Source organism: Nycticebus coucang, chromosome 18 (assembly GCF_027406575.1).
Source record: "Nycticebus coucang isolate mNycCou1 chromosome 18, mNycCou1.pri, whole genome shotgun sequence".
In the NCBI taxonomy this organism is placed as follows: Eukaryota; Metazoa; Chordata; class Mammalia; order Primates; family Lorisidae; genus Nycticebus; species Nycticebus coucang.
This window is the reverse complement of record NC_069797.1, coordinates 58,237,591-58,264,083: the sequence shown is the minus strand read 5'-3', so window position 1 is coordinate 58,264,083 and position 26,493 is coordinate 58,237,591. Positions and strand designations below refer to the sequence as shown.

Sequence of the window (26,493 nt, the reverse complement as noted above, 5' to 3'; positions counted from 1 at the left end):
TTGGCGCAGCGTCCTCCCCTTCCTCTGGGTGGGCGGGTGCTTGAGCCCGTACGCAAGCGCGCTGTGGTGACAAGCGGCCTCCCTCGCCGAATCGCGCGTCTGCGCAGTTGCTGTTATTGTGACTCCGGCTGTAGCCCCGGACGTTGTGGCTGCCGGGGGGCGCTGGCGGAGGCCGAGTGGGTGGCCGCGGCCCCAGGCCCAGCTTCAGGGTCTACTTTCAAGGGCTGCCGCACTATGTCAGGTTCCTGGGAGAGAGACCAGCAGGTTGAAGCCGTGCAGCGGGCCCTGGTGGAGGTGCTGGGCCCTTATGAACCTCTACTGAGCCGGGTGCAGGCAGCCCTTGTGTGGGAACGGCCAGCCAGGAGCGCCCTGTGGTGCCTGGGGCTGAACGCTGCTTTCTGGTGAGCGAACTGGACCCTCGGACCCCTCTGAGGCGCTGATTCGTCAGGTTTCTTTAGGGCTCTGTGGCCAGCCCTGTTTCTTTAGCTGCATTAGCTCCTTCCCGCGTACCTGCCTATTTTTGCCGTAACCTCCTTCCACTCCATCCCACCTGCAGGCTTTGGCACCACATTTCTTCCCAGGACTTTCCATCTGTCTTCTCTGCTTTACCTGCGTTCACACCCCCGCCCCTTACATCTGGCAGGAGTTTCTGGTAACATCTTGAGCCGCTCTCAGTGAACGAAGGTTCCTCTTTTTAGGCAGGAAAAGTGATGTCCCGTTAAGGCCATCACTCCCTTTCTCTTGTCTGCTCAAGTGTAGTTTGAAGACTGTCTCCTGAGATTTTAGTAGCTGTTTTTGGAGTAGACGTGTGAACTTGTGAAAAGATATCTATAGGTGAGATAAGGAAACAAGCTTGACCTGTTAGCATGAATTCGCATGTTAGGAAATTAGTTTCTGAAGTCTGAGCGTCACTGTGAACCTCCAAAACTGCATTTTGAAAGAAAACGAGCTTTTAAAAAACAGATAGGAAATTGTGATTGTGAGTTTTCACCTCTTCCAGAGCCTCTTAAGACTGCAGCTCCTCCTTCCAAGAAATTAGGCATATTTAGCCATTGTTTATAGGCAAGTAAATTGGGGATATCTAATAGTGTGTGTGAGTTTTTGAGTTGGAGAAGTGTCACTATAAATACGTGTTAAGTATCTGTATGTGTCATACTCCGTGAAAATGGAACTGCTGATCTTCTCAGTTGTCATCACTTAAAGTGAACTTAGGTCTTGCTAGGATCTACCAAGCTTAGTTTGGATTTGTTCATAACTAGAGGAGTTCCAAGGGAATCAGGGAATCTACCCTTAGGTGAGTCTTCTATAGGTGAATGGAATAAGACAAACAACAAAGTATGTTTTCTTTTTCTTTCTTTTTTTTTTTTTTTTTTGAGACACAGCCTCAAGCTGTGGCCCTGGTTAGAGTGCAGTGGCATCACAGCTCACAGCAACCTCAAACTCCTGGGCTCAAGCGATTCTCCTGCCTCTGCCGCCTGAGTAGCTGAGACTAAAGGCGCCTGCCACAGCACCTGGCTATTTTTTGGTTGTAGGTCATTGTTGTTTGGTGTGTCTGGGCTGGATTCGAACCCACCAGCTCAGGTGTATGCAGCTGGCGCCTTAGCCGCTTGAGCCACAGGTGCCGAGCCAAAGTATGTGTTTTCTTTAAAACAAAATTTAAAAATATATTTTTGCTAAAAATAGCTTTCCTCTTAAAATTCTTGTTTTTTTGGTTTTTTTTTTGGCAGTTTTTGGCCTGGGGCTGGGTTTGAACCCATCACCTCCGGCCTATGGGGCCAGCGTCCTACTCCTTTGAGCCACAGGCACCACCTCAAATTCTTGGTTTTAAAGTCAAAACATTTATTATTCTTTGTTTGAAAGAAGAGTTTTGGTGACCTGGAGCAGAACAAATAGTTCTAAGTTCTTTGACCTGAAAATGGTGTTCATCTATTAAATTAATCCTCTCCCTATTTGAAGAAGACCCAGGTGAGAAGTGTCACAGCAGTCTCTGGCATTTGTTGCTTCCACAGTGTTTAGCAAACTTGACAATACACTTTTCCAGGTACATTCTTCACTTATTTTTGGTAATGCTTCTTTCCTGACCCTCTGGTACCAGCTTCCCTTCCACCACTCGGTGTAAGAAACCCTTAACTTTGGCATCTCATTCTGGAGCATTTATCCAGTCAAAACTTTATTTACCGCGCGGGTTTGGTGCCCCTAGGGTTTGGTTCTCATGCAGCCAGTTTGTATCCAAGTATGACTGGCCAATGAAAAAGACCATGTCAGGGTTTAAATGAATTCTAAACCAAAGGCTTATCAACACAAATGAATTGATAGCATGTATGTTGTTATTTTTGAGGAGGGGACTTTTTCTAAGTCCATTGTTGGAGAGATTTCTGAAGCAGAATGTGGGGCTGAGGTATGTACATAAGGAGCTCCTCTGATTGGGACTCATCTTTAAATGTTACAGTTAGCTTTAATTTGCTGGCCCCAACAGTCTTTACTTAAGCTTATTATTCAAATATGCTATGTTTAGAATCCCACCCAGAACTCCCTTTTGTACTCTGGGTCTCTTAAAGCACTGTTGTGATTGGTCTTTATCTCTGGTATTTCCTGGTAGCTTGCCTGCTGTGTATTCCAGCACAGTTATTCTTACTTTCCCATCACACTCTGAGAAGGTGAAGAAGAAGAGATATAGCAAAATGAGAGTGTGACTTTTTTTTTTTTTTGAGACAGAGCCTCAAGCTGCCGCCCTGGGTAGAGTGCCTGGCATCACAGCTCACGGCAACCTCCAACTCCTGGGCTCAAGTGAGTCTCCTGCCTCCACCTCCTAAGTAGCTGGGACTACAGGCACCAGCCACAACACCCGGCTATTTTTAGGTTGCAGCCATCATTGTTGTTTGGCGGCCTAGGCTGGATTCGAACCTGCCAGCTCAGGTGTATGTGGGTGGCGCCTTAGCCGCTTGAGCCACAGGCGCCAAGCCAAGGGTTTGACTCTTGAAGACAGAACAGTTGAGTATGCCATTCATGTAGAGGACTCTTACCTACATGAAGGGCACAGATAGTGTTAAAGTCCAGGAGACTAGGGCATTGAAATTCATGGAATTGTTTGGGGAAATTCCTTAGAGGGTAATCTGAAATTTAAAATGAAAGTTGGACTTGACATTCCAGCATTGTCATAAATATTTAGGAAAGGGAGAGGGTCATTAGCTCAAGTCAGAATATATCAAATCTAAAATATTTAGTTTTTCTTCAATGATTTGTTTTGAATAATGGCAAATCATGAACTGAATTTTTTTTTTTTTTTGAGACAGAGTCTTAGTAGAGTGCTGTAGTGTCACAGCTCACAGCAACCTCAAACTCCTGGGCTTAAGCAATTCTCTTGCCTTAGCCCTCCAAGTAGCTGGGACTACAGGCGCTGGCCACAACGCCTGGTTATTTTTTTTGTTGTTGTTGTTGCAGTTGTCATTGTTGGTCAGCTGGCCTGGGCCGAACCCACCAGCCTCCATGTATGTGACTGGTGCCGTAACCACTGTGCTACGGGCGCTGAGCCCAAGAACTGAGTTTTTATGCATTGTGAGGTATTAAAAGTTTGGAGTATAAAAAATCATCAGAGTTCAGGTAGGTACCTCTCAGCTTTCAGTGTTCTGTATTCTCAGTCATGGTTTTTCTGCACTTGTGAATGTGCTGTCTTACATCTTAAAAAAAATAATAAAAGAGATATAGATACCTTGTTACTAGTATTTCAAGGCTTTCACTCTTTTTTTTTTCAGGTTCCAGAGAAATTATGATGGCCATTTCAGAGATCTTCCAGTCTAGATTACTTCTGGTCACTGATCTGTTGTTATCTCTAGGATAATAATGGAAATACCAAGGCTTCCCTTCCAGTAGCTTGTATTTTCATTAGCTTCAGCTTCTCTGTAAATGAGTGCTTTGGGAAAGAATATGAGAGTCAGCAAGCATGTATCCTGACAGGATCAGAAAAGGTTCGAGTAACTTTTTGGTTTAACTTGGAAATAGAAGAGAGTAAATGAGCCCTGGAGATGTGTATGAACTCCAGGCTCCCTCCCCCCACTTTATGAAGAGCATATGACTCAAGGAGGCCTCATTCCAGTTTTTAATATTCTGTGTTCTAAGTAGTCTTTGAATTAGAAATATTGGTTTGCATGAACCCACAGATGATTTCCTTCTGAAATTTCTGTTGATCTGCTTTTTATAATCACTAATCTGAGTTAACCATACTATACTTCTGGGAGTATTATGGAATCTGTGTTTTCACACATGAGAACAAATAATGTGTGTCCCTTCCCCCACCCAAAAAAAAAACCCAAATGAAAAAATAACCTGAGAAGTAATTAAGAGCATAAAGCAATTCTGATTTAAAATGTTAGAATTTGAATAAAAGCAATAGTGAGGAATAAGAAATGGAAGGGATGTCTTTAGTTTTTTTTTTTTTGAGACAGAGTCTCACTTTGTTACCCTTGGTAAAGTGCTGTGGTGTCATAGCTCACAGTATACTCAAACTCTTGGCTCAAAAAGTCCTCTTGCCTCAGCCATCTGAGTAGCAGGAACTATAGGCACCTGCCACAATGCCCGCCTATTTTTAGAGGCAGGATCTCCCCCTTGCTTAGTTGGTCTCAAACTCCTGAGCTCAAGCAGTTCTTCTGCCTGAGTCTCCCAGAGTGCTAGGATTACAGGCATACCTGGCGGTTTTGGGTATTTTTTTTAAGACATGGTCTTTATTACCTGGGCAAGAGTGCAGTGGTATCATCATAGCTCACTACAGCCTCAAATTCCTGGGCTTAAGCTATTCTGCTTCATCTCTTCTAGTAGTTTGGACACAGGTACACACCACCACACTGGCTAATTTTTTTTTCCTTTTTTTGGAAGTCTTGTTTTGTTCAGATTGGTCTCCAACATCTGTCCTAACATGATTTCACCTCAGCCTTCCCAAATGCTGGGATTACAGACATGAGCCACTGCAGTTGGCCTCTTTTTTGTTTTTTTGTTAAGAGACAGCCTCTTGCTCTATTGCCCAGCCTAGAGTGCAGCGGCACATAGTTCATTGCAACTTTGAACACCTGGGCCCATGGAATCCTCTTGCCTCAGCCTCCCAAAATACTGGTATTATGGCATGAACCACTGCATCTAGACTGAGCAAATGTTTCTGATGAGAGTCTTTGAAGGGTTACTGCTGCCTTTGGTAGCCAGGAAGACTCCCAAGGATGCCTTAACTTACTTGGCCTTTCTTTGTCTTTAGTTTTTATCTGCCCTAATTGTAAGCTTTGGTGCTTTCTCTCCATTACCATTAGCAGCTAGCTGGCTTCATTTCTGTTTTTGTACAAGTAATAACTATCACTACATAACACAGGTTTAGTTAGTTTTTCCTTTAAATTTACCAGTGACTGGGCTCATTAACCTGTCATAAGTGCTGTGCTATAATAGGCTTTCAGTCCCTATAGGATAGGATGCTTTGTTCTGAGGTGCCTCTGAGACATGTAATAACAAAGAAGTCTGGAAATAGTATCTTTTTTTTTTTTTTTTGAGACAAAGTCTCACTCTGTTGTCCAGGCTAGAGTGCCATGGCATTAGCCTAGCTCATAGCAACCTCAGACTCCTGGGCTCAAGCGATACTACTGTCTCATCCTCCCAAGTAGCTGGGACTACAGGCGCCCCCCACAATGCCCAGGTAATTTTTCTGTTTTTGTTTTTAGTAGAGATGGAGTCTCACTCTTGCTCAGGTTGGTCTTGAACTCTTGCGCTTCAAGGGATCCTCCTGCCTTGGCCCTCTGGAGTACTATAATTACATGCATGAGCTACCTTGCCCAGCCAAAATAGTGTCTTCTTTGATTGAAAATAGAGATGTGGTCATTATTTATGTTAGCAAACTTTAATTCACCTGTACTAATAATGAAGATCCACGATCTATAATTAACCTTAAAAAGATTATGTTTAGTTTTAGAATTTCTTATCTTTCTGGATACAAGATTGCTATTCCATGGGATTTTTTTTGTTTAAAAAATTTTTTTTGAGACAGAGTCTCAAGTTGTCGCCCTGGGTAGAGTGCCATAGTGTCATAGCTCACAGCAACCTCCAACTCTTGGGCTCAAGCAATCTTTTTGTCTCAATTTTTCTATTTTTAGTAGAGACAGGGTCTCACTTTTTCTCAGGCTGGTCTTGAACACATGAGCTCAAGCAGTCTACCCGCCTCAGCCTCCCAGAGTGCTAGGATTACAGGCATGATCCACCATGGCCGGCCTGTTTTAAAATATGTTGTAGAGATAAATTCTTATTGTATTGTCACTTGAGCCCAGGGGTTTTAGGTTGCTGTGAGCTATGATGGTCTCAAACTCCTGGGCTCAACTTCTGCCTCAGCCTTCCTTCTGCCTTAGCCTTCCAAAGTGCTGGGATTATAGGTGTGAGCCACCTCACCAGCCCAGTAGATTTTATTTAGACTGATAATTTTTTTTTTTTTTTTGAGACAGAGTCTCACTCTGTCACCCTGGATAGAGTGTTGTGGCCATCATAGCTCACAGCAACCTAAAACCCCTGGGCTCAAGTGGCTCAAGACTCCAGAATAGCTGCGAGTACAGGTGCCTGCCACAATACGTGGCTAGTTTTTCTATTTTTGGTAGATAATGGGTCTCACTCTTAATCCTGCTGGTCTTGAACTCCCAAGCTCAAGCAATCTACCTGCTTCAGCCTTCTAGAGTGCTAGGATTACAGGCCTGAGCTATTGCGCTCAGCCTAGACTGATAATGTAATTGAATTTTAGTCCCTGACAAAGCAGGGAGACAGGTTACAAAAGGAAAAAAAAAAACTAAAACAGTGGATATGTAAAATTTCACTCTCACTAGTATCAAAAAATCCAAATATATCAAAATGGCGATGAGTTACTAATTTCTGCTTAAATTGAAAATATAGTAATATTTAATTCTGGGGAATATATGGAAAAATGGGCATGTGGCTGATAGGAACTTAAATTACAACTTTTCTAGAAAGTAAGTTTGGCAACTTATATTTAGCTACTTAAGAAGTTAATATCTTTTCCAGGGCTGGGAGACATAGGGAGTGATTTCTGCTGGGTATGAGTTTCTTTTGGGGTGATAAAAATGTTCTAAAATTAGATAATGGTGATAATTGCACAACTTTGTGAGTATATTAAAAACTATTGAATTAGAAAATGTAAAGGGGTGAATTTTATGGTATGAAAAGCATATCTTGGCTCGGCACCTGTGGCTCAAGCAGCTAAGGTGCCAGCCACATACACCTAAGCTGGCGGGTTCAAGTCCAGCCTGGGCCTGCCAAACAATGACAGCTGCAGTCAAAAAATAGTCAGGTGTTGTGGCGGACACCTATAGTTCCAGCTACTTGGGAGACAGAGGCAGGAGAATCACTTGAGCCCAGGAGTTGGAGGTTGCTGTGAGCTGTGATGCCACAGCGTTCTACCCAGAGCGACAGCTTGAGCCTCTGTTTCAAAAAAAAAAAAAAAAAAAGGCTCTGTGGTTCATGTAGCACAGTGGTGATGTTGTCAGCCACATACACCGAGGGTGGCGGGTTCGAGCCCAGCCTGGGCCTGCTAAACAACAATGACAACTGCAACAAAAAATAGTTGGGTGTCATGGCGGGTGCCTGTAGTCCCAGCTACTCGGGAGGCTGAGGCAAGAGAATCGCTTAAACCCAAGAGTTAGAGGTTGCTGTGAGCTGTGACTCACGGCACTTTACTGAGGGTGACATAGTCAGACTGTCTCAAAGAAAAAACCCACAAAATCATATCTCAATATAGCCAATATATAAAAATTATTTTTGACCCAGTAATTCTGCTAGTTAATCATAAGTAAGGACAGAGATTTTTGCTCAGTGATGTATATAGTTCAGTTTTTTTTCCATTACATCAAAAATTGGAAGCATGACTTTAATTAGGGAAAGGTGTAAAAGACTAATGGTGAGGGCGGCACCTGTGGTTCAGTGGGTAGCGAGCTGACCCCATATACCAAGGGTGGCAGGTTTGAACCTGGCCCCGGCCAAACTGCAACAAAAAATAGCCAGGCATTGTGGTGTGTGCCTGTAGTCCCAGCTACTCAAGAGGCTGAGGCAAGAGAATCTCCTAAGCCCAAGAGCTGGACGTTGCTGTGAGCTGTGATGCCATAGCACTGTACTGAGGGCCACAAAGTGAGACTAATGGTATATACATGTATATGTATGATGCAATCATTTTTAAAAGTTTTTTTTTTTTGTTTTGTTTTTGAGACAGAGTCTCAGTATGTCGCCCTCGGTAGAGTGCTGTGGTGTCACAGCTCACAATAGCCTCAAACTCTTGGGCTCAAGAGATTCTTTTGCCTTAGCCTCCCAAGTAGCTGGGACTACAGGCTCCCATCACAACGCCTGGCTATTTTTTTTTTTTTTGAGACAGAGGCCTCAAGCTGTCACCCTGGGTAGAGTGCTATGGCATCACAGCTCACAGCAACCTCCAAATCCTAGGCTCAAGTGATTCTCCTGCCTCTGCCTCCCAAGTAGCTGGGACTACAGGCACCCGCCACAACGCCCAGCTATTTTTTGTTGCAGCCATCGTTGTTTGGCGGGCCCAGGCTGGATTCAAACCTGTCAGCTCAGGTATGTGTGTATAGCCACGCTTGACTATTTTTTTGTTGTAGTTTGACCGGGGCCAAGTTTGAACCTGCCACCCTCCGTATATGGGGCCGATGCCCTATCCACTGAGCCACAGGCACCACCCTTTTTTTTAAGTTGAGAGAATAATTTCTCTTCATGTTTTAGAGTAAGTATGTAGATGATGGATCATTTAAAAAACTTTATTATGGAAAATTTAAAACATGCATAAGTAGATAGGATTATGTTATGTGCCACTATGTCCTCAGCTTTACATTTTATAAATTCATGGCCAGTTTTTTATCTTCTGTACCCCATTTATTTTCTACCTCCTCATTATTTTGAGACAAAGCTTGGATGTCTAGAACTCTGGGAGACCGAGGTGGGTGGATTGCCTGAGTTTATAGGTTTGAGACCAGCCTGAGCAAGATGGAGACTCCGTCTCTAAAAGTAGCTGGACACGGCAGTGGGACCCTGTAGTCCCAGCTACTTGGGAGACTGAGGCAAGACAATCAGTTGAGCCCAAGAGTTTGAGATTGCTGTGAGTTTTTACTCCACCACACTCTACTGAGGACGACAAAGTAAGACTCAGTCTCAAAAAACAAAAAACAAGCAAACAAAAACAAAGTTCAGATCATATCACTTAATCCTGAGGTATTTTAATATGTTTCTGAAAAATAGACTTAATACCACTGCCATTATCACATGTAAAAAATTAATGATTCCAGTTAGTGTTCAAATGCCTGATTTTCTTATAAGGTCATAAATGATATTTTGTGTTGTTTTCTTTAAAGACTTTGGGTTAGGATCCAAGATCCAAAAGAAGTCCATATATTATTATGGATGTCTCTGTTTAGTTAAAGAAACGCTTTGTCCTGTAAAATATCTTTTTTCTTGGGTGGCACCTGTGGCTCAAAGGAGTAAGGCGCCAGGCCCATATGCTGGAGGTGGCAGGTTCAAACCCAGCCCTGGCCAAAAACTGCAAAAAGAAAAAAATGTATCTTTTTTCTTTTCTGTTCTTTTTTTTTTTTTTGGCTGGGGCTGGGTTTGAACCCGCCACCTCTGGCATATGGGACTGGAGCCCTACTCCTTGAGCCACAGGTGCCGCCCGTATCTTTTTTCTTTTCTTTTCTTTTTTTTTTTTGAGGTGACATAAAGCAACAGTTCTCCAACCTGTGGATCGCAACCCCTTTGTAACAATGGAAATACATCCTGCATATCAGATATTTACATTGTGATTCATAATAGTAGCAAAATTACAGTTATGAAGTAGCAACAAAAATAATTTTATGATTGGGGGGTCACCACCACATGAGGAGCTGTATTAAAGGGTCGTGGTATTAGAAGGCATTAGGAAGGTTGAGAACCACTGATATAAAGTATCTTATACACTGGATTTTATTAACTACATCCTGTGGTTTAACATATCCCCGTGTGCTTGGTACTTCCTGTAAATTGGTAATTGGATCTAGAGGCTTAAGTTCACAAACATTTTTTTCTTTTTGTAAGACAGTTCCTAGATAGCAATGTGCTAATTTCATTTTTGTCTTATTTATATTTTCTACACTTTCTCCAATAGACATATTTGCCATTAAAAATAAGAAAAACCGGGTGGCGCCTGTGGCTCAAGGAGTAGGGTGCCGGTCCCATATGCTGGAGGTGGCAGGTTCAAACCTAGCCCCGGCCAAAAAAAAAAAATAAAAAAAAATAAGAAAAACCTGGGCATGATGGCTCACACCTGTAATACCAGCACTTGGGAGGCTTAGGCTGGTGGATTGCCCTGAGCTTACAGGTTCGAGACCAGCCTGAGGAAGAGCGAGACCCCATCTCAAAAAAAAAAAAAATGCATTGTGTTGGGCACCTGTAGTCCCAGCTTCTTCCGAGGTTGAGGCAAGAGGATCACTTAGGCTCAAGAGTTTGAGGTTGCTATGAGCTATGATGCCATGGCCCTCTACTGAAGGCAACAAAGTCAGACTCTGGCTCAAAAAATAAAAAAAGACAAAGGTTCAGGGGTTAGGGTGCTGGCCACATACACTGGGGCTGGTGGGTTCAATCCCAGCCCTGGCCTGCCAAACAACAATGATAACTATAACAAAAAAAGAGCCAGGCTTTGTGGCAGGTCCCTGTAATCACAGCTACTGGGGAGGTTGAGGCAAATAAATGACTGGAACCTGGGAGTTTGAGGTTGCAGTGAGCTATAATGACATTGCTACAATCTAGCCTGGGCAATACAATAAGACCCTGTCTCAAAGGAAAAAAAAAGAAAAGAAAAAAAAATAGATCAGGAGGCTGTGGTGGGTAAGGAGAAATAATGAGCTATGGCAGGCTTCGAATTGAGTAATTCACATGTGACTATCCAGAGTTGACTGTATTTGCAGTTGTTTTGCTAAGTTGGAAATTTCTTTTGCTAATTATAGCTGATGAAAAATATTGTGAATGTTGTCTTATCAAACTTGCACACTGTTAAATCTGCTTATGAATTTTGGGGCCTGCATGAATACACATTGCAAGACTAATCCAGAGGAAGCCTCCCTTATTTTTCTTCCATCCCTTACCAGTAGTTTATCTTCAGTTATATCTTGAATTTGTACATAGTTGCTGAGTTGATTTTACTGCTGGATTTTCAGGTTATGTATATAAAATGCCAAGCATGATGTGACCTCATTATGCACAAAACATATCAATCTGATGTTGATATTCCCTTTTTATTTAGGAATTTTGTATTGAGGACTGGAAGGAAAGGAGCACACACTTATCCATAATATCTTTTTTTTGGTAAAGAGACAGTATCTTTTTTTTTTTTTTTTTGTAGAGACAGAGTCTCACTTTATGGCCCTCAGTAGAGTGCCGTGGCCTCACACAGCTCACAGCAACCTCCAACTCCTGGGCTTAAGCGATTCTCTTGCCTCAGCCTCCTGAGTAGCTGGGACTACAGGCGCCCGCCACAACGCCCAGCTATTTTTTGGTTGCAGTTCAGCCGAGGCCGGGCTTGAACCTGCCACCCTTGGTATATGGGTCCGGCGCCTTACTGACTGAGCCACAGGTGCCGCCCTATCCATAATATCTTATATTTGATAGATCCCTCTACAGAATCTTTATACTAATTGCCTGGTTAGTTACCATGAAGGGTCAACTCTAGTTCTTTGAGGTAATCTTAACATTAAGTTTTTTTTTTTTTTTTGAGACAGAGTCTCACCATGTCACCTCAGAGCTCACAGCAACCTCAAACTCTGGAGTTTAAGCGATTTTCTTGCCTCAGCCTTCCAAGTAGCTGGGATTGCAGGCGCCCACTGCAATCCCAGCAGCAGCATATGGGACTTGAAAGAGCTCTCTAGGGAAGCAATCTAGACTGCAGTCTTCCCTTTCCACAGCACAATTACTAACACAAATAAAAAGGGGGGTCAGGAAAGGATATTAAGCTCTCCTATAAAGGTTGGTTTTGTTTTTGTTGCAGTTGTCATTGTTGTTTTAGCTGGCCCAGGCTGGTTTCCAACCCTCCAGCCTCGGTCTGGAGGTTGTGGCTGGCGCCCTAACCACTGTGCTATGGGAGCCGAGCCCATTAAGTTTTTATGTATTTGGAAGCTGTTTTCCCAAGAAATGTTATTTTATATCATACAGAAAAACACTTCTTTCTCTGAAATTCTTAGAGTGGTTTGTTGAAGGAAAGGCCTAAAATTGATTTATGGACCTGGATTAATCTTGTTTAGAAAGGTGTTCACGGGCAGCACCTGTGGCTCAGTGGGTAGGGTGCCAGCCCCACATATGGAGAGTGGTGGGTTCGAACCCAGCCCTGGCCAAACTGCAACAACAAAAAAATAGCCGGGCATTCTGGCGGGTGCCTGTAGTCCTAGCTACTTGGGAGGCTGAGGCAAGAGAACCACTAAGCCCAAGAGTTGGAGGTTGCTGGGAGCTATGATGCCGCAGCACTCTACTGAGGGTGATAAAGTGACACTGTCTCTAAAAAAAAAAAAAGAAAGGTGTTCACTATTTTAGCCTTCATGACCCAGAAGATACTCCCTTTGTAAAACTGTATTGGCTTACCTTCATCTTCAGGATGAAACCCCCAAACCCTTTATCATAAAAGGCCTTTATGATCTGAGTCCTACCTCTCTTCCCACATTGATCCCCCACCTTCTGTTTTCTATATTTTAGTTCTATCAAACTACTTGTAATTCCTTAAATATCTTGCTGGCTTGCTGTCGCCCTATCTGAATGTCCTCTCTTCTTTCCCCATGTCTTTTTGCCCCCCCCTTTTTTTTTACCATTTGTCTTTAAAATCCCAGTAGATATCCTCCTCTTTGTTATTACCTTGTTATGTTTTATTTTACATACATACACACAAATACACTTGAGAATAAGGTTGATGTCTTACTCTTTCTTGTAACTGGGCTTCTTTCCGGTTACAAAAGACAGTAAATGTTCATTGAATTGAATGTAAGCATAGCTTATAAGAATGGGGCTGTAACAGGCTGCTAAAATAGTCCAGCTTTAGAGAAATAGTATCAATATTTTTATTGCCATCATCTTTGCAAAACCAACCTTTATAGGAGAGCTTAATATCCTTTCCTGACCCCCCTTTTTATTCGTGTTAGTAATTGTGCTATGGAAAGGGGAGATTGCAGTCTAGATTGCTTCCTTAGAGAAGTCCCATGTGCTGCTGCTGGGATGGGAAAGCAGAAGCACGCGGGAGCAAGATCGCTTATCCTTGGCCTTGTTAAATTTGCTTGTTTGTTGGGATGATGCCCTGGCTTTACAGAGAAGATTAATGGCCTGAGGCAGCTGTAGAGGCTTATTTCACTTAAGCTGCTTTCATTCTTTAATCTCATATATAATTACAATACCTTTTTTTTAAGTATTTTTGAGACGAGTCTCACTTTGTCGCCTTCAGTAGAGTGCTGTGACGTCACAGCTCACAGCAACCTCCAGCTCTTGGGCTTAAGCGATTCTCTTGCCTCAGCCTCCCAAGTAGCTGGGACTATGGGCACCTGCCACAACACCCGGCTATTTTTTTTGTTGCAGTTGTTTAGCTGGCCCGGGCTGGGTTCAAACCCACCAGCCTCAATGTATGTGGCTGGCACCGTAACCAGTGTGCTATGGGCGTCAAGCCTCACCCAATTTTTAGACACAGAATCTCACTCTGTCATCCAGGCTAGAGTGGAGTGGTGCAATCATATTTCACTGTGACTTCAAACTCCAGGTTGTGTTGACCAGACTGGTCTCAAGCTCTTGACCTTAAGCAATTCTCCTGCCTTGGCCTCAAAAGTACTGGGATTACAGGTGTAAGCTGGCTCCAGTTGAACTTTAAAAGCTCCGTTTTACTGCCCTGCTGTACTTGGATTACCTCTTTGGTGATACATTTGGCTTTCCTCTGTATCTTAGAACAGTATTTCTCAAATCATCTGTGACAAAAGACTAGTGATTTTTTCCCACCAATCTGTTGCAAATCAATGCTTTTATAAAATACATTATAAATAAGTTACTAAACAAATTTTAAAATGTAGAAAATACAAGTCTAAATACATTGTTAGACTGAAAGTTATTTGGTAAAATTCTACAAAAAATCCTAAGTACTAAAAAAAAAAAATTCCTGGGTGGCACCTGTGGCTCAGTGAGTAGGGCACCGGCCCCATATGCCGAGGGTGGCGGGTTCAAACCCAGCCCCGGCCAAACTGCAACAAAAAATAGCCGGGCGTTGTGGCGGGCGCCTGTAGTCCCAGCTGCTTGGGAGGCTGAGGCAAGAGAATCGCGTAAGCCCAAGAGTTAGAGGTTGCTGTGAGCCGTGTGACGCCACGGCACTCTACCCGAGGGCGGTACAGTGAGACTCTGTCTCTACAAAAAAAAAAAAAAAAAAAAATTCCTAAGTGCTGGCTCATTACCCATAGCTTAGTGGTTAGGGCACTAGCCACTTATATCAGGGCTGGCGGGTTGGAACCTAGCTAGGACCTGCTAAACAACAATGACAACTACAACAAAAAATAGCCAGGCGTTGTGGCAGGCACTTGTAGTCCCAGCTACTTGGAAGGCTGAGTCAAGAGAATTGCTTAAGCCCAAGAGTTTGAGGTTGCTGTGAGCTGTGATGCCACAGCACTCAACCAAGGGTGACAGAGTGAGACTCTGTCTCAAAAAAAAAAATCCTAAGTGCTTACTTTCAATTTCTGTACTTAATTCCCCATAAATTGGTAAAATCAGCTTGTGGGCCAGCACTAGACTACGGATACTCTGCAAGGTACCATCTTAGAGGTTTTAGGGTGGTATAGTAGAGTTATAAGGACTGGATATTTTTGTTTGGCTTTAAAAATTTTTAATATTTGATTGTGAAATATTTTAAACATATGCAGAGGTAGAGAGAATAGTATTAATAAAGAATCCTATATACCCGTTACCTACCTTCAGTAGTTATCAACTCATGGTCAATCTTAATTTATCTGTTTGCGTATACTTCTGTGCCAAACTTATTTTTACAGCACATATCAGATGTCATATCATTTCATTCATAGTATTTATCTCTATAAGATGGTGATTCTTTAAAAATGTGACTACCCTAACATCATACCTACTGTCAGTGTTAGATTTTCCAGATTGTTCAAATGCCTTTTTGCTAGAGGTGGGCCCATCTTTACAAAAAATTTAAAAATTAGCCCATTGTGGTGGTGTGTACCTGTAGTCCCAGCTTGGGAAGCTGAGGCAGGAGGGACACTTGAGTCTAATAATTTGAGGTTATAGTGAGCTGTGATTGGGCCACTACACTCTGCCCAAGTAACAGAGCAAGACCCTATCTTTAAAAACAAACAAAATGGGCGGCTCCTGTGGCTCAGTGAGTAGGGTGCCAGCCCCATATGCTGAGGGTGGCGGGTTCAAACCCGGCCCCTACCAAACTCAACAAAAAAATAGCCGGGCGTTGTGGCGGGCGCCTGTGGTCCCAGCTGCTCGGGAGGCTGAGGCAAGAGAATTGCGTAAGCCCAAGAGTTAGAGGTTGCTGTGAGCCGTGTGACGCCATGGCACTCTACCTGAGGGCGGTACAGTGAGACTCTGTCTCTACAAAAAAAATAAAATAAAATAAAAATAAAAACAAACAAAATGTCTTTTTTTTTTTTTGTAGACACACCTATGTTGTCCAAGCTGGTCTTGAACTCCTGGTCTCAAGCGGTCCTCCTGCTTCAGCCTCCTAAGTGCTAGGATTACAGGTGTGAGCCTCCACACCTGGTTCAGAACTAGCTTTTAGGATGTAGCTGTTGTTCAACTTTCACTGTGACCTTAAACAAGTCATTTTACTTTTTTTGGCCTCATCTGTAGAGGATATATAATTGAATTCAGTGTTTTAAATGAATCTTTATCAGTTTGTTGCTACAAACTGTTGACCCTACACTAGAGTCTAATTTGGTAGAAAGATATTTGCTTTCATCATAACAGCTTGTTATCAAGGATGAATGTCTCCCTGAAAATAAAGAGTCACAGACTGAAAAGGTGAAAAGGGCGATAAGAGGTTATTTGATTTAGTTTTCTGCCATTATAGAGCAAATTATTATCTCTGCCTTGTAGGTAGAATAACTGAAGTTCAGAAAGCTAAAATAATTTACACAAGGTATATAGTTACTATACTAGTTAGAACAACAACAACAAAAATAAGTCTTTTTATTCAAGTCTGTTTATTATAAAGCCTGTAATGCAGATTTGGTATTTTCTGAAGTTCAGTTTCTTTTTTTCCCCCCTCTCTATAGGTTCTTTGCGCTGACATCCCTTCGTCTTGTGTTTTTACTTGCATTTGGCTTGATGATCATTGTGTGTATTGATCAATGGAAGAACAAAATCTGGCCTGAAATAAAAGGTGAGTTTGATAGCATTTAGAGCAGTCTAAACCAGAAATATTCTTTCTTGCCATTTCTACCTTTAGTTTTGGGGATTTATGAGGAGGTACGTGGAGCTGGGGGCTATCTTTTAAAGTCTGAATTATTTGCTTTAGAAAACACTTGAAGGACTTATGCCCCATATGTGTTATTCAAAGCTGGGTTCCATCTTTCCCATTGTTAACTAAGCTCAGGAAGTCTGTATCGACCACTTAATGGCCTGAGTCTCCTCATTGGATACTATGTTGAGGCAGTATCAATTAACCTCTTAGGAATTTTTTTATTTTTAAGATACAGGGTCTCTTTATGTTGCCTGGGCTGGTCTTGAACGCCAGGCCTCAAGTGATCTTCCCATCTCAGCCTCCTAATCCTCCTGGGGTTACAGGCAAAGAATTTCTTTTGAAGTGTTTATTTGCAAAACACCAAGCTAAGCATTATGGCTTATAGAAAGTACTGTAGGCTCAGTGCCTGTAGCTCAAGTGGCTAAGGTGCCAGCCACATACACCAGAGCTGGTGGGTTCAAATCCAGCCCAGGCCTGCCAAACAGCGATAGCTATAACCAAAACATGAACGGACGTTGTGGTGGACGACTATAGTCCTAGCTACTTGGGAGGCTGAGGCAAGAGAATCGCTTGAGCCCAGGAGTTGGCGGTTGCTGTGAGTTATGATGCCATGGCACTCTACCCAAGGCGACAGCTTGAGGCTCTGTCTCAAAAAAAAAAAAAAAAAAAGTACTATAAGGTATGGTTTTCCCCTCAAACATTATATATATACATAAACATATTAAAAATTAAATGATAATTCTAGAACAGTACCAGAAATGTCACATTGCAGTATGTGTTTGATATATTTGTCATGTATTTTGGTCCTAACTCAAGCCTTGACCAAAGCAAAAGATTTGATCAGATAGAGAAGAAAGCATGTTTCTAGAGATCTCAGTGGCTTGATTAGTCCAAGTAGTAACCAGAAGCTGCCAAACATTTCCTGAGAGCAGAGAGTTGATCATTTTGGTAGGAATGAAGAGTTTGTTAAAGGGAATACTAGGAAATAAAACTGGAACTATATCAGGATTAGATTTTATGAAGCCTTAAAGTTAGGCTCAGAAGTTTAGACTTTGTCTGATAGGTAATAGGTATTCATTGAAGATTTTTAAATTAGAGCTATGTGTTGAGATGACAGTAAAGATTAATTAGGTAGCATTTTATAGGACCACATGGAAGGAGAAAAAGAGGAAGAAGATGATCTGTTAGGTGACCATGGAAATATTTTTGTGAGAGGTAGTCAGAGAGTTGTCTTTGAAAACAAATGATGGATGACTTGGAGATCTGTGAAGAAGGAAGAAACATTGTCTTGGAGAGAAGGCAGGACTCAAAACAAAACAAACTAATAAATTGTTGGATGGGAGTTAGAAGAGTAAGAAATAAAAACCAGCTTTAAGATTTTTAAAGCTGGGAGAATGGGTAAATGGCATTATAGGTAGCAGATAAAGGCAAAGGCAGAGGAATTGGTTTAGGTGGGGAGATGAAAGTAAGGAAATTGATATAGGTTTTACACATGTTAATTTTGAGATGTTAATAGGATCTTCAAACCAGAGTATAAAACTTTTAAATTCTCATCCAATTTTATAGAAACTTCCAAGGAATCATGTAATTCATCCACCTGTCTTAAGGCTGATCAGTGTCAAAAGGCTTTTACATCATTCATGTGGATAATGGGTCTCTTTGGGTTTTTTTGTTTTTGTTTTCTAGAGACAGAGTCTCACTTTGTCACCCTCTGTAGAGTGCTGTGGCGTCACAGCTCACAGCAACCTCCAGTGCTTGGGCTTAGGTGATTCTCTTGCTTTAGCCTCCTGAGTAGCTGGGACTACAGGCGCTTGCCATAACGCCTGGAAATGTTTTTTTTGTTGTTGTTGCAGTTTGGCAGTGCCCAGTTCGAACCTGCCACCCTGGGTACATGGGGTCAGTGCTCTACTTGCTGAGCCACAGGCACCACCTTAATAGTTCTCTTTTTAAAGAGAAAGACAGATTCTAGTGTTGAAGTAGCTAAAACATGCCTTTGTAGCCCGGCACACATTGATGTATATGAGCAACCCAGACACTCAAGGGGTAGGATGGACTAGTCTTTTTGTAGACTTTGGCCTTTATTTAAGGTAATTAGAGGCTTTAATGGTCCATTTGGACCCCTCTTCCTCTCCTTCACAAAATAACCAGGCATAAGTTATTATTCCTTTGTCTGCAGCTCCCTAACTGTGGCAGTTTAACATGGTGTCTCCTTTTTATTGGCTATTACTGTTTTGTTTTCCCCAAACTTATTAAAATGTGAGCTGTCAGACCAACAGCCTAATATTTTTATGTTTAGTTTTCCCTACCAACTAATGCTGGTGTTTGTTTTAATATTGTAGTGCCAAGACCCGACGCATTAGACAATGAGAGGTATGGAACACTAATTAAATCCCTTTTTGTTGCTCTGATTGATTCTCTTGTAATATGCTGGTTACATGTTGTTAACCCCATGTTGTGGACATACAGTGTAAGCCAAGAACCTAGTCTGTTACAAATAATCATTTTAACATATCCTAAAGTTCAGGGAGCAATATGTTGAGGTGGCCATTGTCCTCTGATCTTTACAAGAGAAAGTTTTGAAAGAGAAGCATTACAGTGCCCCATAACCTTACATGCCAGGAAATCAGCTGCATTATTCAGCTCCAGTAAGTAAACTTAGAGGCAACTCATTTTTGTCTCCTGGCTTTTGTACCAGGTCATTTAGTGTTTTCTGTGACCTCTGGCTATTTAAAGTTCCTGGTCAGAAAATGCATTGGTTCCTGGCATCAGTAAGCCAAAGCCAAAGATTCCTCTTGTGTCTTAAAGCTCCTGCTTTCATTTCTCAGTTCATCCACCCTGTATGTTTGATTCAAGGAATTATCTCTGCTGTGGTTTATTTTGGCTCTGCTTTATTTATTTTCTCTCTGAGGGGCACATCTACCATTGCTTCCTCCTCAGCAGCAGTGGTGTCAATCAGACTGTGCTTTACTTTTATCACTGGATTGCAATTGCAGGGAATTGCAATGGTCTGAGTGTAAGGAAGAAAATGTTTCTAAGCACAAAAGGCTTTGGAGCTGGTGGCAGGTTTATACACGTGGATTGATTTGCTTGCTCATAGGGTGGAGTTGCCAGAACAAGTTTGCCCTCCTACTTCCTAAATTCAAGTTTCAACGTGGTGAACCAAGAAGAGTTATGCTTCACCTCTAAAGCACCTAGGACTAGCCACTCCCCAGTCTCTGTTTAAACCTGGAAGCATTGGCTGCCTGCACAGTGATATGGGGGGATTTTCAACACCCTCCTTTCACAGCTCCACCTTCTCTCTCCCATAGTTGGGGCTTTGTGCACCCTCGGTTGCTCAGCGTGCCCGAGCTCTGTCACCATGTAGCTGAAGTCTGGGTTAGTGGGACCATTTTCATAAGGAATCTTTTGCTTTTCAAAAAGCAAAACCCAGGCAAGGTAAGACTTCCCTTTTTCACTTTCATCTCTGGCCTCTCAATTCAGTTCATGCTAAACTGAAACTATTCCTTTACTACATATCCTCATTCAAGAAAGAAAAGACTGATGTTTGTAGAGACAAAGGGAAGTTATAGGAAGCAGCTTCTGACCTGCCATTAGGACTAAGGCAAGAGCCTGGTGACTCCTCATTTGGTGCATGCCACTTAGTTTAGGCTATTTTCATGCCTCAAGATGGAAAAGAAAGCTTGCTTGTGTGCATTCTGTGTCATATTAAACATGTGGTAGGAGCTGGTGTTTTTTAGTTTTTTGACTTAAAAAACCCACTACCAACACTTGCTTTCAGAGAGAATTTTTGGCTAAGTTCTATTCAAACCAATTTCCCAGCATGAGAGGTACAGTCCACTGGGGTTAGCCATGTAAGAGAAGTTTGAATAGAAGGGGAAAGCCTCCTTTTCCTCACAGAATCACCACTGGATGTAAGAGTGGCTGTACTGGTCATTCTGACATGTCCATGCTTGACTCAAAGATCATAACCTTTCAACCATAACTCTTCATCCCCACCCCAGTGCCCTATCATGTAGCAGAAACTTAATACTACTTTCTGACTCCTCCAGTTCTGCTTGCTGAGTTGTGGGATACTGACCTTTTTGGCTGTCTTGGGCCGCTACATCTCTGGGCTCCTGCTGTCCTACTTGTTGCGTAAGTATGGCCTATGAGCTGTACCCTGCTCAGAGCTTTCCAATCCCAGTTAAATCTTGGTCTAGGGAGAGGGCTTTTATATTTCATTCTCCAGAAAATGATCTTTTCATATTTTTGTGACCTGTTAGTGTTATGAAAATATCTTTCTTCTCACCCATAACAGGCTCTCTACATATGAAGTTCATTTCTTACTGAGTTAGTTTTAGAAATTGATGAGGTTCCACTAACGTATATTGCATTAACAACTATAAAGGATTGCCTGTCCCTATTTAAGGAGGGAATTTTTAGAGCCAATGTATTGTATACAGCAAAACATAATTCTTAGGAGCTCCTCTACTAGGTTCTGTTTATCCCTGGAGCACTTTTTCCCACTGCCAGAGCACATTTTTATAAATTAATTTACTTCCTTTTGGCATGTAGTCTGCTTGCTTGGGGCTGGAATAATTGAGTAGTTGTGGCTGTGGCCATTATACATCAGAACATCACATGATTTTTTGTATAGTTTCTGTGGCATTGTTAACATTTAGCCTTATTTATGGTTCAGTGACACCATAGGCAAGTGATCACACTGTCTGGTTCTCCCCTTAGCCTGTCAGCAGCATACTCTGATGCGCACAGCCTTGTACTAGACCCGGTAGGTAGCTATAGAAGTCCCTGTCCTCAAAACCCCCCTCGTGCAATGGGAGACAGGTAAAGATGACTAGCAGAATTAAGCATAACTGTTCCATACTACATGTCCAAGCCCTAAGGACATGATAGTGGAGGGATAGTCAGGAATGTTTTGTGAAGCCCCTTCTCTATTTTGCCACTGTTTCTCATGCTTCTTCTCAGTTGTCACTGTCATGATGTGGCCCTTGGCTGTGTATCACCACCTGTGGGATCGAGCATATTTGCGGCTGAAGCCAGTTCTGCAGCGGTTGGACTTCAGTGTCCGTGGCTACATGATGTCCAAGCAGAGAGAGAGACAATGTAAGTGTCATGGGGATGCTTCCTTCCACTTGGGCAGTTTGAGGAAGAGGAGAGACTTGTGGGTCTGACAGACTGGAAGTGGGGGGATGGCAAGTAAAAGTGATGTTCTATTCCAGAGAGACCTATGCAGGCTTGCCAGGTTTTTCTAGTTTGGAATCCTAGACTCTCCCATTTTAAATAAATCTGAGAAAAGATCTCCTAAGTGATCTAGGTAGAGTGAATAAAAGTGAATAAAAGGTAGATAGTGCAGACATCTCTAGTTATTATCTGCTATCTATGAAACGCTTTGCATGTGCCTAAACACTGTGCTGGCTGCTCTGTGTACATTGTCTTATTTAACCTTTACCACCTTGAGAAGTGAGTGGTATCATCCTCTTCCTCTAGTTGAGGAAATTGAAGCTCACAGGTAGTAAATGTCAGAGCAGGTCTTTTCAGCTCCTAAGCCTGGCCTCTTTGCTACTGAAAGCTGCCTCCCAAAGGTAATTAAAAACTGCTACCTCAATAGCCGGGCACCTATAGTCCCAGCTACTCGGAAGGGTGAGGCAAGAGAATCACCTAAGCCCAAGAGCTGGAGGTTGCTGTGAGCTGTGACACTACAGCACTCTACCGAGGGCAACAAAGTGAGACTGTCTCTAAAAAAAAAAACAACTAAACTTCTACCTCAGAGTCAGAAGTGTACTAGCTGACATCCATTCAACATCTCGATGATGGTAGTGCAAACTTTCTCCTCTCTTCTGTCAGTTTGGGTGTTTGATTAAACCCTGGCCTTCAGGGCGGCGCCTGTGGCTCAGTGAGTAGGGTGCCGGCCCCATATGCCGAAGGTCGGGTTCAAACCCAGCCCCGGCCAAACTGCAACAAAAAATAGCCGGGCGTTGTGGTGGGTGCCTGTAGTCCCAGCTGCTCGGGAGGCTGAGGCAAGAGAATCGCGTAAGCCCAAGAGCTGGAGGTTGCTGTGAGCCGTGTGACGCCACGGCACTCTACCCGAGGGCGGTACAGTGAGACTCTGTCTCTACCAAAAAAAAAAAAAAAAAAACCCTGGCCTTCAAGAGCCATGCACATGGTCACCAAGCTCTAGCTACCCCTGGGGCAGCCATTTGAAAAGTATCACGTCTCAAAAGCCTGATTTAATCAAGATGGGCCTCTTCTTTTGCCCTCCCTGTGTTAATGTCTACTTATTACCTTGACATCAGGTCTGCCTTTTGCTTGACAGTTGTTGACAAACCTCGTGGTTGATTATCTGACCAGAATAGAAATGTATAAGGGCTGGTGGAAGGAAGGATATTGGAAGAGAGCTCTTCTGTGTCATTGGATCTCCTTCTTACTTAGGCTCAGCAGCCATGGTATTTTTATGTAGGCTTAGGGCCAGTCACAGGGGCTCTTTCTTTTGTTCTGATTATGCCTTTGAAGTCCAAAGGGAGCCCCCCTCACACCCAAGGAAGTAATCAAAGCTTTCTGCTCTTTCCATACAGTGCGCCGCAGAGCTCTACATCCAGAACGGGCCATGGACAACCACAGTGATAGCGAAGAAGAGCTTGCTGCCTTCTGTCCTCAGGTATATTGACCGTGGGAACTCTTTCACTGTCTGGTTTTTTTAAGCTTCCATTTAACTATCTGGCAGCTCATATTTAGGCAGTAACCAGGTTTCAAGCTCATCACCGGCTCTCCAAGCTCTGGACACCTCTTGCTCCCAAGGGCAGCAACAAGAAGAGAAGCTAGGGTTATACTGGGATTTTTGTATCTAGATCTCAGTTTAAGCCTGATGCCCAGCACGCCCTCTTCCATGTCTCCTTTTAACCTACCATCCTGGAAGAACTGTGGCACTGGTATGATTATCTTTTAAACAGCTCAGTCCTTTAGGTTGGGCTTTGTGTATATCCTCCTGGCCACTTGTGAACAATTATCTCTGGATCAGTTATTTGCTTAAGAGGAATTCCTAAACTACTTTTCTTCTTGTGCTCAAAAAATTAATGAATAAGAGCATTTTCTCTGGGAGACAGCCTAAAAAGGTCAAGATAGAGACTAAAGTCTCTATCCCTGGTTACCCTGATGGTCTTTGGGTAGCCTTTAAATCCAGCTAATAGTAAAGCTGTACCTAGGGACTGCACCTGGTCCCTAAAGGCATCATCTCAGGCTTGTCGGTCTTTTCTTTTCCTAAGCTGGATGATTCTACTGTTGCCAAGGAATTGGCCATCACAGACTCTGAGCACTCGGATGCTGAGGTCTCCTGTACAGACAATGGCACATTTAATCTTTCAAGGGGCCAAACACCTCTAACAGAAGGCTCTGAAGGTGAGAGGAACCTTTGACCTGAGTTGATAATGGTTCTGTCTGTTGCCTCTCAGCTGCCCTAGACAGAAGGGATACTGATACCCCCTACTCCGTTTTTTGAGCTATAGGTCAGATGGCAAAGCAGCGCAGGGGTGGCTACAGCCAGGATGGCACTGCTGCTCTTCTTGAAGCCCTTAGTCCCTTAGTAACCTCAGGCTCTAGCCTCATGAGGGACATAATAGAGAAAGAGATGGTGAGTTCTATGCCAGTAGAGATCACAGCCATCTGTAAGGGAAGGTGGGGAGCTAAACCAGCCTCATGGGTTTTACTTCACTCTGAGAAGTCCCGGTTGGGGAAAGTCTGGCTATATGGGGCATTTTGTAAGTCTGGGGCCACAGGGGGCCCAGGTAGTTGCCATATCTTAGATACCTCTATTCTCCCAGACTTAGATGGTCACAGTGATCCAGAAGAATCCTTTGCCAGAGACCTTCCCGACTTCCCTTCCATTAATGTGGATCCTGCTGGCCTGGATGATGAGGATGACACCAGCATTGGCATGCCCAGTTTGATGTACCGTTCCCCTCCAGGGGCTGAGGACCCCCGGGCTCCCCCTGCCAGTCGGGATGAGGCTGCACTGCCGGAGCTCCTGCTCAGTGCTCTGCCTGTAGGATCCAACCTCACCAGCAACCTTGCCAGCCTGGTCTCCCAGGGTATGATCCAGCTGGCTTTGTCAGGGGCCTCCCAGCCTGGCCCTTCTGGCCAACCTTCCCGGAGAGCAACAAGAGCCATCCTCCGGTCCCCCAGTTCAGACCTGGACACTGATGCTGAGGGGGATGACTTTGAACTTCTGGATCAGTCAGAGCTAAATCAGCTGGACCCTGCCAATTCCAGGAGCCACTGAGGCAGAGACTCCCTTTTGGGGTTCACTGTGGTTTAGCTTTTTTTCCTTCTCATCCCACTTAAGGTGATGGGGCAAGGAAGAACCCAGCTCCCATGCCCTGAATTATATTTGTATGCTGGGTGGCCTGACTGATGCTCAGAGGCCTGCTTATAGAAGATACTCATGCCCCTACTGCCAGCTAGATACCCATTTCTGAGCTCAGTCACTGAAGTGAGAGTGTGCTCCCCTGAGGGGGACTTCTCTCCATCATGACGGTACTTAATGGGGAACAAAGTGGTCAGGGATATTGGTTCCCCTTTGAGGAGGTGCTGCTGTTTGCTTTTAGGTATGGGTGCTCAGGGGCCCTCACTGATAAAAGAGCCCATCTCTTCTTTCCTTCATCACCTCCCTGAAGCCCCCCTCCAGCCAAATCATGCAGCAGCTGAAGAGTTACACTGTTACCATCTTCTTTTGCTAAACTAGGATTTGCTTTTTTAAGTAAACTTGTTCCTTGGTTCCGCAGAACAGGCATGCACCCTCTCCCCTAGCCCATCCACATTTTTTGAGGCCTGTTCCTGAGTGCCCCAAAGTATTGCTTGTGAAATTTAAGAAATGTGAACATATTGTGGGGATGGGCCTCTTCTACGTTACTTTGGGCCATGGGAGTCAGCTGGCTAGATCAGCGAGTTCTTCTGTATCTTCAGATTCTCTATCACTGAATCTTCTGGAGCTGTGTGTTTGTCTCTGGTGCTGCTAACCCCTGGCTCCATTTGACCGTCAGCCTGAGCAGTGAGCAAAGCAATACCATACCCATTTCTAGGTTCTTGGTCCTTCCCCTGCTTCTCCTTTGGAGAAGCAATAATTCCACGGGGGATGGCAAAGTAGCACTTTACAATTGGCTCCGTGGCATTCATCCCAGGAGCCACAAGATCTTGCACCAGCTGTTTTTACTCCCTATTCAGCTACTTTACTGCTTTTATTTTCATCTGCTTCCCAGCTTGGCAGAGCCTCCTTTAAGGATGAGCCCAGTTAGCAAGAAGGTGTCTATAATCAGCAGAGACCTCTTTGAGGGGTATCTGTTCAGCGGCCCCTAGTAAAATCATGAGACAAAAATCCAAAAATGGTAGATGGTTCTAAGCCTGTGCCAGCCTATAACCTCTCCCTGCCTGCTCCCCCAATCAGAGCTCAAGCCAATCTCTTCTATCCTCGTTCCTTCTGCATTAACCCTTTGCTGATCCTCAGGGACCACTCCCCTAACACCCCCATACTTGGGTGAGGGATGTTGGACAGAGCCTATTTCATGTGCTGCAGGTGGGGGTGTGCTGACAAGTTTGTCTTGGTTGATGGACAATGTACAGAGGCCAGGGAGTGAAAATAATTCAACAGTGAGAAGAGAGAAGAGCTGGGTGCCTGTCTCATAGTCACTTGTGTGTGATGGTCAGAGTCAGGGGTAAAGATATTCGTACCCCCACGTTAGGGTTCATAGACTTTGTACACGACTCTCTTTTCTTAGAGCCCAGATGTCTTAAGAGGTGAGCTCTGATTTGGAAAAACAGGTATGGGAAGGGAGTGGGATTTTGCGTGTTTGCATGAGTGTGTGTAGCTTCAGGCCTTGGGATTTGGCAAGAGGGAGGGAGGGAAGGAAGAAGAGCAAAACCTTTAGAAGGTTTCTTGTACCTAGGGGATCCTGCTCTGAATCTCCTTAGTCCTCCACTGTGAATTGATGGTGGGTGGGTGGGTGGGTGGGTGT

General features: G+C 43.5%; 1 protein-coding gene across 2 annotated transcripts; it reads left to right on the top strand.

Moving 5' to 3' along the window:
* Positions 1-82: 82 nt before the first annotated feature.
* On the top strand, positions 83-26,478 carry RETREG3 (reticulophagy regulator family member 3). Of its 2 annotated transcripts, XM_053568865.1 has the most exons (10): positions 261-401; positions 15,686-15,770; positions 16,305-16,411; positions 18,832-18,862; positions 19,801-19,927; positions 20,542-20,626; positions 21,458-21,595; positions 23,065-23,147; positions 23,752-23,884; positions 24,307-26,478. In XM_053568865.1, exons 3-10 carry the CDS (start codon positions 16,357-16,359, stop codon positions 24,762-24,764), a joined length of 1,110 nt encoding a protein of 369 aa, XP_053424840.1. In that variant the 5' UTR covers positions 261-401; positions 15,686-15,770; positions 16,305-16,356; the 3' UTR covers positions 24,765-26,478. The 2 variants fall into 2 exon arrangements, with proteins under 2 accessions (XP_053424839.1, XP_053424840.1); XM_053568864.1 differs by lacking the exon at positions 15,686-15,770 and having other exon boundaries at positions 83-401.
* The last annotated feature ends 15 nt before the right edge of the window (positions 26,479-26,493 follow it).

What these genes read in the sequence shown, in the direction of transcription:
- RETREG3 (XM_053568864.1), top strand. Translation starts at nt 235, where the DNA reads ATGTCAGGTTCCTGGGAGAGAGACCAGCAGGTTGAAGCCGTGCAGCGG. An exon ending in CAAGCAGAGAGAGAGACAAT is followed by an intron (nt 21,596 to 23,064) that starts GTAAGTGTCATG and finishes CTTTCCATACAG; the next exon opens with TGCGCCGCAGAGCTCTACAT. An exon ending in TCTAACAGAAGGCTCTGAAG is followed by an intron (nt 23,885 to 24,306) that starts GTGAGAGGAACC and finishes CTATTCTCCCAG; the next exon opens with ACTTAGATGGTCACAGTGAT.